General features: G+C 34.2%; 2 protein-coding genes across 2 annotated transcripts; one reads left to right on the top strand and one right to left on the bottom strand.

Annotated features, from left to right (window-relative positions):
• The first annotated feature begins 344 nt into the window (after positions 1 to 344).
• Positions 345 to 2,351, top strand: LOC126707360 (probable pectinesterase/pectinesterase inhibitor 46). The gene has a single exon (XM_050406965.1). The coding sequence runs from the start codon at positions 375 to 377 to the stop codon at positions 2,094 to 2,096; it is 1,722 nt and encodes a 573-aa protein (XP_050262922.1). The 5' UTR covers positions 345 to 374; the 3' UTR covers positions 2,097 to 2,351.
• A 366-nt stretch (positions 2,352 to 2,717) lies between these two features.
• LOC126707361 (FCS-Like Zinc finger 14-like) lies at positions 2,718 to 6,273 on the bottom strand. The gene is made up of 2 exons (XM_050406966.1): positions 5,432 to 6,273; positions 2,718 to 3,176 (listed from the first exon to the last, which is right to left on the bottom strand). The coding sequence occupies exons 1-2, from the start codon at positions 5,989 to 5,991 to the stop codon at positions 3,017 to 3,019; spliced, it is 720 nt and encodes a 239-aa protein (XP_050262923.1). The 5' UTR covers positions 5,992 to 6,273; the 3' UTR covers positions 2,718 to 3,016.
• Positions 6,274 to 10,880: the final 4,607 nt, after the last annotated feature.

Genomic DNA, 10,880 nt, shown 5'->3' with positions numbered 1-10,880 from the left:
CCGTGTCTATGATACTCCAACAGCTTTCACTGTTCATTTATTCACTCAAATGAACTAATGCTATTTGCTGGATATGAAAAATAAAACCAATCCCATGACCATTTATATTTTAATGGCATATAAACAAGAAAAGATTTAGCTTTATTTTATTTTTCTTTGCTGGTAAGAGATATCAGATATCCTACACCAAGAGCACCCAAGTGGTCAAATCTATGATGCTTCAACATGATAAGCACTCCAATGGTTGAACCTTCAAAATACTTACCTAGGAGAATAATGCCTGGCACGTTCTACATATTCTTGCTTCTATATATCTAAAGAAGGCTCTACCCAACCACCATACCCCTAATGTGAGAGCAAAAAACATAGACGAAATGATAAACATGTCTTCCTTCAAAACCTATGGCAAAATTGATGAAGCTGAGCAATTAAAGCTTGAAGCTCCTCAGAAGACCCGAAAGAGAGTCACCATCATAAGCATATCCTCCATAATTCTTGTTTGTGTTATAGTGGCTGCAGTGCTTGGAACTTCTCATAGTTCCAGAGAAAATTCTCAAAGTGGTGGTACTTCTCAGTCTTCAGCTCCTTCTATTAAAGCCGTTTGTGACCTTACCTTGTACCCAAATACTTGTTACAGCAGCCTTTCTCCACTAAATAACACAAGCCACGTTCAGCCTGAGGACATCTTCAAGTTGGCAACCCAAGTGGCCATGAATGAATTGTCTAAAGTTGCTCAATACTTCTCGGATCACAATGATTTTAATGGTAGCACTGACAACGCAACTGTCGTAGCCTTGGAAAATTGTGTCCAGCTTTTGAGCCTAGCATTGGATCATCTCAATATGGTATTGTCCTCTGGCTCATTAACATTGCTAGAAGCTGCTGATGATCTCAAAACTTGGCTGAGTTCGGCAGGTACTTACCAGGATACATGCAAAGAGGGCTTTGAGACTGCAAGTGCAACAGTTAAGACCAGCATTACAAATTGGCTACAGAATTCTACTGAACTAACTAGCAACTGCCTTGCCATCATATCATGGATTTCAAATGTAGAGAGCTCTTTAAAGCTTAGACGGCTAATGAGTTTTACAGGGCACTATGAAGATCCAAAGTGGCTGAATCCTAAGGATAGGAAGCTACTTCAAAGTTGGGACGTGAAGAAGCAGGCCAACATCATTGTGGCACAAGATGGTTCTGGCCAGTACAAAAATATAAGTGCTGCCCTTACTGCTGTCCCAGATAAAAGCACAAACAGGTTTGTAATCTATGTGAAGAAAGGGTCGTATTATGAAAACGTAAAGGTCAATAAGAACAAATGGAACATTGTGATGGTTGGTGATGGGATGAATGATACAGTTGTATACGGTAGCCTCAATAATATTGATGGGACTCCAACATTTTCAACAGCAACATTTGCTGTAACTGGCAAGAGCTTCATTGCTATAGATATGGGGTTCAGGAACATTGCAGGTGCAATCAAGCATCAGGCAGTGGCCTTATTGTCAGACTCGGACCATTCCATCTTTTACCGGTGTTTTATCAATGCATTTCAGGACAGCCTCTATGCACATACCAACAGGCAATTCTACAGTGAATGCAATATCACAGGGACAGTTGATTTCATCTTTGGAAACTCAGCAGTGGTGTTTCAAAACTGCAACATACTGCTTAAAGAGCCTTTACTTGGCCAGCAAAATACCATCACAGCACAAGGCAAGTTTGACCCAAATCAGAACACTGGAATCTCAATCCAGAATTGCACCATTTTCCCATATGGATATGCGAACTTGAGCTGCCAAACATACCTTGGAAGGCCTTGGAAGAATTACTCCACAACTGTATATATAGGTAACAGTTTGGGGAGTCTCATTGACTCCAGTGGATGGTTGCCATGGGTAGGCACATCAGCTCCAGACACCATATTTTACAGTGAGTTTCAAAATTATGGACCCGGTTCATCAACAAAGGATAGAGTCCAATGGAAGGGGGTGAAGAACATGACCAGCCACCAAGCCAGCAAATTCACAGTGAGTTCATTCATCAAAGGGGATAAATGGATCCCGGCTGCAGGTGTTCCCTACAAATCAGGTCTGTGACTGTGGTACATTTCATGTAAGGAAAATAGAAATGTGATGCATATATATGTGGTTTCACTAACTGAAAAACAAAAGGAATTCATATGTTTTTTTTTTTTTTTCCTATTCAGTGTATGGTTCTTTTATTCATCTTAAGACAGTCTATCAAAATAGACAGCACATTACACATTTGACAAAATTGGAAAGAACAAGCAATGCAAGATCTGACCTTTTTTGTTCGCAGATCAAATTCAAAAAACTAACTGGGTCCCTTTAGTTGTATTCGAAAAACTTTCTCCTAACATATTATTTTCACTTTGATCTCTTTGCTAATTTTTAATATGCTTATTTACTAAAAGTTGGTTAAAGTCCATCAAACAAAAAAAATAGTTGGTTAAAGTATAATTAATTGCACATAGAAAAAAACAAGACTTTAAATATCTAACAAGAACAAATAAACAAAAAAGTTAAAAAGAAAAAACTGCATCCATACATTATACGCCCACCATTAAGCAACTAGTGGCAGCTAAATATGCCAATTCTGTCAATATCGACTTTGGCTTTTTTAAGTGATGGACCACCCTAGTCTTAAAAGTCATGGAAACAGAAAGATATCTGCTTCTCAAACTTGACAATAATACATTGAGAGTTAAAAGTATCGGGTACTGATAATAGAATGATTACTATAATGTTCTCAAAATACAAATCTAGATATGTTTCCCTCTATTGGTTCAAAAAGAAGTTTCTATTCATCAAAATATCTCCCATCCTAAGAAATTTTCATGCAATCAGGGATACAGAAACTACTTGTTCAAACTCTCTCTCTCTCAATTTTTTTTTTTTGTCTATAGTTTATTGTGCCGGTGATAACAGTTTATTTGGACAAGCTTCCACGTTCTTTACTTTCATTTTATTTACTTATATAAGAATCGTAAAATTTTCTACGCCGCAACAACCCCAGCAAAAAACATCAGTGGACCGGAGCAGGGAGACACGGAGTAATCAAGGGGCTTCAGTGCTCCAGATGCGAACTTCTCTTTATAATCTTCACTTCTAATCTGTTTGTCCCGGCACTCAGCACTGCAAAATGCCTTCTCCCCTCTGCAAAGGTCCATAAATGCTTTATCAGTGAAAACTCTATGAAGGGTGGGTTGAGAAGGTGCTAAATTTTGACTCCAAAAATATCTCCAGGGTTTGAATTTTCAATGATAAACTCAAGAGAATCAACACCACATACAGAAGCAAACAATATCACCTGAGCACTCCACTATATCATCAAATATCTTAAATACAATGAGGCCAAGGGGGGGAGGTCGGGGGAAAAGGACTGCTAACTTGTGTTGTGAACCACATAACAACCAATGCAATTACACACACCAAAATCCCACCAAACTAAATTTATGGTCACAACTGACAAAAGGTGGCCAACTACAATCTTTTTATTTGGTTAAATAACAAAGAATTTTATCAGTACACTAAAAGGAAAGTTCTGAAGGAAGAGATTCCTAAAGATTAGGACCGAAGACTTAAACAATCCATAAAATCAAGTAAAAAATTACAAGAAAACCCATAAATCTGCATGCCTCATGTATAATACAAGAGAATACACTAGATAAAATAAAAGAACAATTGTAAATCAACGAAATATTTGAAAAATAATAACACTAATCAGTGGCTGTGAATCAGTTCTTGAGAGGCCTAAGCACCTAACTGAAAAGCATTAGAAGATCAGTTGGTTTGCAAGAATACACTTAATGGTCTCTTTCTTCCACCAAGGATCGGGTAAATGGTAATAATCAAAATACCAATATTCAATTGACAGATTATTGACTCTTGAGCAGTTGACTGTAATAGCTCAACTGTACTTTTTCCTCCCACAATAATGGGATGGATGATGAGGTCATGGGTTTAAGACCCACTGAGGAAACAACTTGAAAGTCTATATTAAGGAAACAGCTGCATCCAAACCTTGACTGAATTATTCCAAAATGCAAACTCTGAAAGCCATTTTGGAAACCCCTAACTTTCTCAATATTTTCTGTGATGGAATTACTTGGGTCCTATTTCTCATAGCAATTGGCCCTTGATATAGGCTTGACATGCAATCATCAAATGGAATTGCATCTCACTTGTTTCTTTTCATAATTACAACAAAAGAATGAGGCATAATAATGGCTTATCAAATAATTGATATAGAATGGGCCAAATCCCAACGTAGATTTCTACAAAATTGAAGAGATTTTCTTTATTGATATTCTTATAGCAAGATAGCAGCCATGGGGACTGCAGAACCTACATCAACATACACATCTGTGTCCATTTTGTTGTCCCAAATGAAGAGAAGCACATTTAGAACTAATCATCCTGGTTACTCCTATGATATATGTGCAGCCTAGAAGATAGAAAATTAAGCAATAATAAAAATTTATTCTAGATCTGCAAGAGATGGCCATGCTGATATACATTTATGAAGAAAGATTTCTGATAAAGTATCAGCAGAGTGACTAGGTTAGAACTTAGAAAATTTAGCCAGTCAAGCCAAATGAATGCCTAGGATTTAAAGGGCCATAATACAATCTGACAACAATTTGAGGTTTACAATTTCTGAATGGACTACCAACTAGAAACCTATACATGTTCTATTAATGGTATTATCATTCAAATATCTCCCATAAAAATTATCACAGGGAAAAAAGTTTCTGTTTCTAATACGCACTTCTGTTGAGACCATTGACAAGGATCTCAAAGAGCACCAAACCATTTACATAATCATCAGAACAGCCTGTACCCAAAGACTAGACTCTAAACATGAAAAACAATAATAAAGTTCCAAGAAATCAACAACCGGACCCTCCACTCTATTTCAAAGGCTACACAAAAACAAAAATTGTTATATAATAAGAACCAGTTAACAAATTCACTCATCACTAAATATCTGCATCTATCTATTTCCATTCAAGAACTAGATATACTAATGAATTACCAATTGTCCCAAAAGCTTAAGCTATTACTATTGCCTATTAGGAAATGGTGAATTTAATCATTTAACCATAATTCTAACAAATACAAAGCCAACAAACTTCATATGGGCCATAAAACCATTTGAAACACATAGATTCCAAATAAAAACATATCAAGAATCAACCAAACAACAACCATAATTCAAAAATTCAAACATGCTTCCAAAGTGTATTTTGCACTGGCTTCAACCTAAAGTGAATCAATCATTTATAGAAAATCAATTCAAGAACTGAATTTGAAAAGCAAATCAGACTCCAACCAAAAGACACACAAGTCACAGATCATTCACAACAATTACAACCACCCCAACAAAAACAGTAAGTAATTTTTTGTACCTGTACATGAAAATATCCAGTCCATGAAGCTGCTTCTTGCAAAGGTAGCAAGAGCTAAGAAAATCAGCAGTCCAAATCCCCATATAGGCATCACCAAAATTGACAGGAGAGGCAGAGAACACTCCTACCCTTCCATCACTCACCACACAACAATCACCACCACCACCACCACAACCAACAACCCCATCAAGCTTATCATCAAAATAGACACGTTTCTCAAGCTTGGTCCCCAAATGAGATATCACACAAGTATAGCTCTCAGACAATTCATCCACCTCATCCTCAAAAGCCAAATCACTGAGCCTGCCTTTGAAATTAGCAGTAGCAGCTTTGGCAGAGGACACTATGGGGATTGGTATAGGTGGTGCTGGTGTTACATCAGGCTTAGTTTGGTGGGTCAAATCAGTCATGGCAGCCACTATGCCAAGCCCAACCACACCTCCCTGGACAAAATTCCTTGGAGATTTGTTGGAGGGACTTGGTAAAGAGAAAGACTCTGTGAGAGTAGTGAAAATGGAAAGATTTAGAGTGGGTTTCTTTTTTGGTTGTGAATTCTCCATTTTTATGGAAAATTGGCAACTGGGTGTCCCTCAGAATCCACAATTTTGTTGAAAAAGTTAAGAACTTGTTTTAATTCAGAGCAAGTTTTTAGCTTTCTGATTAAAGAAAGGGAGAGAGAAAGAGTTTTCACAGTTTCCAGGTCTAGGCAACATTGAGATTATACCACACAGAGCATCACAGAGACTCTCAGAGTGATGTATAAGCAAGCAGAGAGAGAGACAGAGAGAGAGAGAGAGAGCACCTTTCAGCTCTCCTCTGGTCTCCAACGCCTGTGGTTTTGAGAGGTGGAATATAAACAGTTTGTTTGTAATAATAATTGCTTTTTTTTTTTTTTTTTTTTTTGGGGGTCATGATATTGAATAATGAATAATAATTGCAATACGTCTAAGTATAATACGATTCTATTAAAAAATGTGTATAAATTCTACATACAATACATTTTTCACAATTTTTTTCATAATGAATGGGAGTAGAGAGAAATTAGATTATAAACAGATTTTAGTTAACTCAATTGATGGTTCCAGTTAACTTAGTTAATAAGTTTTATAATGCATACGAAATTTAGGCTCGGAATTTCATCTATGCCAAACACTAATTGCCGTCTTGATCGGATGACAAAAATAATCTCTTTTATACTAAAACCAACTCGCGTATTAACATAATAATAAAAGGTAATCATTACTGAGAAATATACGGCGTCTAAAACAAATTATGAATGATAGACTATAAAATCATGCCACCGATGAACAGAGTAAAATCAATAACAACTTATTAATAACTATATATATATATATATATAACAATAATAATAATTGTTTGAATGAATAACGTGGCAATAATGTTGTGGCTTGTGGTTGTCATTTTCATCTTTCTTTCTTTTTCTTTTTTTTTTCTTTTTTTTTTTTCGGCTTCTTAAAATCACCCCGAAGTTTTGTTTAATCATGTTTCTTTCTTCTTCTTTTTTAGAGATTTTCAACCTATGACATCCGCTCCTGATGATAGCTCTTTATCATTAGACCAAAACACCAATCATGTTCCTTTCAAGTTTTCGAGATTCCTTTGCAATTATTAATTCATTATAGATTATTTGTGTCTTTTCCTATGTAATTTAACTTTGTCTTCCTTTCAGTATAATTTCTTACTCCCTAATTGTTATACCAAAAAATATTTTATGTGTTAGAAATAAATTCTAATTGGAATGTGTAAACTTTGGGCAAAAAGTTACTTGGGATGTGTAAAGGCTGAAATGTATAATGTATAAAGCCTATAAGGGAGATGTATATCGATAAGTGTACTCATTATTACAACCTTATCTCATAAAGTCTACAAGCATTCTTAGGTCCTATATATATGTGGGATTACTTTACTATTATTGTATACATCTAAGAGAGATCAAAAGAATTGTGGATGACCACTTGAATATAAGAGTTTATCAATATATATTTCTAATTCCTTTTACTTTGTTTTATATATATTTCCATCATTTCACAACACGTTATCAACACGAGTCTCTACCCAATTTTGAAAGGAAGTTGTAATCCCATTATTCTTCAAACATCAAAGATTATTTGTGTAATTTTCTCAACTCACTGTAAGTTTTCTTTTTAATGAATTAGTAATTATTCTATTTGTTTGTCTTTATGTTTTATGCTCATAATTTTAGTGATTTTTAATTGATTAAAAATTTTATGAGATTCACGTTATTCTATTTTTATATATTGTTATGAGATGCACTTTATGAGATTCACATTTAATTGATTAAAAATATTTTGTTAAAAATGGTTTGTGATAAAGCAACTTAATAATAGTTATATGTACCATGTATGAATCAACTTTGAATATATATGTCTATGTTGCATTCTTTCATTAGAATTTTGTATGATAAAATGTTTGTTTATTTAATTATTTACGTAATTATATATTTGATATAAATGTCAAACCTTACAAAGCTTGAATTTGTTGTCCCTGAAATCTTAGGCAATCATTTCTTATCATGGATCCTTAATACTAAGATTCATTTGGAAGCAATGAATCTTGATGAGATCTATGTTGATGTAATAAATCCTGAAGATATTATTGTGGCAACAAAGTATTTTAGAAGGATTATTCAAAAGCAATAATTTTTATTTGTTATTATTTACATAAAAACTATGTACTTTACTATAAAAGACTCCTTAGGAGAATTAAAAGTTCTAGAAGAACTTGATCATCCTAAAAGCTCAGTATGACTAAAGTTATAATAAACTAAAGGTGCAAGTGAATTAATTTGGCACTTTAAAATTAGCCCACAATTAAAATTATATAATAGAAGACACATATATCATGTTTCGAATGTGTTCCTGCAATAGCAATATCGAATGGATATGTTCATAAAGTGTTATGAACTAATGTTTAATCTTCTAATGGTTGAACAAAATAATGAGCTATTGCTGAAAACCATCAAAGGGTCATGAAAATAAGTGTTATAGGTGTGGAATGGAAGGTCATTGGTCACGTACTTGTCATACTCCTAAACATTTGGTAGATTTGTACCAAGCCTCCATAAAAGAAAAGGAAAAGGGAATTGAAACGAACTTTGCTAATCATAATGATCTTGAAGATCCTATGAATTATCTTTATTTTCCAAATAGAGTGGATATGACTCATCTTGATGTCTCTGATTTCTTTAAGGATGTTGATGGAAAATTGGATAATTTGATTGGTGATGGAAATGTCTATACCAATTAATTATTTTCTTTTATTATATTATCATATTTTAATAAGTATGATTGGTGATGGAAATGTCCATACCAATTAATTATTTGTCTTTCATTATATTATGGTATTGTAATAAGTATTTGATATGTTTTATTTATGTTAAAGTAATAAAGTTTAATTTATGTTTTACATATATGAAGATGCTTGGGTCATACTAGTAAAATCAATTCCAAGATGAATAGAGAAGATTTTTGTCTAGCAAATTGTGCAACAACTCATACAATCCTTAAAGATAAAAAATATTTTCAAAATTTAAAATTATACAAAGCCAATGTCAATACCATGTCAAGTTCATCGAACTTAATTGAAGGCTCTGGAAGAGCGATTATCATGTTGCCAAAGGGCACAAAACTTTGTATTGATGATGCTTTGTATTCTTCTAAATCAAGCAGAAATTACTCAACTTTATCATAATGGTTATCATGTTGAAACCAATAACGAAGGCAGTGAAGAATTTCTTTATATTACTTTTATAGTTTCGGGCCAAAAGCTCATATTATAAAAACTGCCTATTTTCTCTTTTGGGTTATATTATACTACAATGAGAATAGTTGAAACAAATGTTGCAATACACTAGAAGTGTTCAGACCCAAATGTTTTTATGCTTTGGCATGATCGTCTTGGTCATCCAGGATCAATAATGATGCGTCGAATTATTGAAAACTCTCATGGACATCCCTTAAAGAACTAGGAGATTCTTTTATCTAGTGATTATCCATGTAGTGCATGTTCTCAAGATAAATTAATTACCAAGCCAACACATTCAAAGATTGTTGTTGAGCGTCCATCTTTCTTAGAAAGAATTCAAGGTGATATATGTGGACCAATACACCCACCTTGTGGTCCATTCAAGTATTTTATGGTTTTAATTGATGCATCAAACCAGATGGTCACATGTATGTTTACTTTCTACTAGAAATGTTGTATTTGCTAGGCTTCTTGCTCAAATAATTAGGTTGCAAGCACAATTTCCTGATTATCCAGTTAAGAAAATTCGTTTAGATAATGCTGGTGAATTCAAATCTCAAGCTTTTAATGACTATTGCATGTCAATTGGAATTGATGTTGAACATCCTGTTGCCCATACACATACTCAAAATGGTTTAGCTGAATCACTTATCAAGAGACTTCAAATTATTGCTCGACCTTTGCTTATGAAATCAAAATTACCACTTTCTGCTTGGGGTCATGCTATTTTACAAGCTGCATCATTAGTTTGCATTAGGCCAATTGCTTATCATAAATTCTCACCATTGCAACTCGTAATTGGCCAACAACCAAATATTTTTCACTTGCACATATTTGGTTGTACTGCATATGTACCTATTACACCCTCACAACGCACTAAGATGGGTTCTCAACGTAGACTTGGAATTTATACGGGTTTTGATTCCCCATCTATCATTAGATATCTTGAATCTCTAATTGGTGATGATTTTAAGGCATGTTTTAAGGATTGTTATTTTAATGAAACAATCTTCCCACCATTAGGGGGAGAAAAGTCGTTGCCTGAAACAGGACATGAGATTACTTGGAATGTTTCGACATTTTCTCATCTTGATCCTCGTACAAATCAATGTGAACTGGAAGTTCAAAGGATTATTCATTTGCAAGTAATTGCAAATCAATTACTGGATGTATTCACCGACAATAAGAAAATAGTGAAATCTCACATTTTAGCTGCTAATACTCCAATATGGATTAAAGTCCCTGTAGGAAAATTAGTTAATATAGTAGCAAATGAATCAAAGCCACACCTGAAGTGTGGAAGACCTATTGGTGTTAAAGATAAAATTCTCCGGAAGAGAAAAGTACAAGAAAAACAAGTTACAGCCCATAAAGAGGCTATACCCAGGAAACAGGCTATAGAAATAATTGATCTATCCAAAACTTACGAACAAAAATCTCCTGAAAATAAACCTCTCAAAGAGTTATCCCTTGAAGAGGATTAGGTACCTGAAAATAACGAGATCTCGATACATTATATACATACAAGAGAAATATGGGATAGAAATAAAATTGTTGTCGACAACATATTTTCATATAAAGTTGCTCTTGATATTACCAGAAGTAATGATAATGAATATGAACCACAAACCGTTGATGAATGTCAACATAGAAATGATTGGCC

The sequence above is a fragment of the Quercus robur genome, chromosome 11, assembly GCF_932294415.1.
Source record: "Quercus robur chromosome 11, dhQueRobu3.1, whole genome shotgun sequence".
Taxonomy (NCBI): domain Eukaryota; kingdom Viridiplantae; phylum Streptophyta; class Magnoliopsida; order Fagales; family Fagaceae; genus Quercus; species Quercus robur.
Note: the sequence above shows the minus strand (reverse complement) of the source record. Positions and strands in the feature narration are given on the sequence as shown.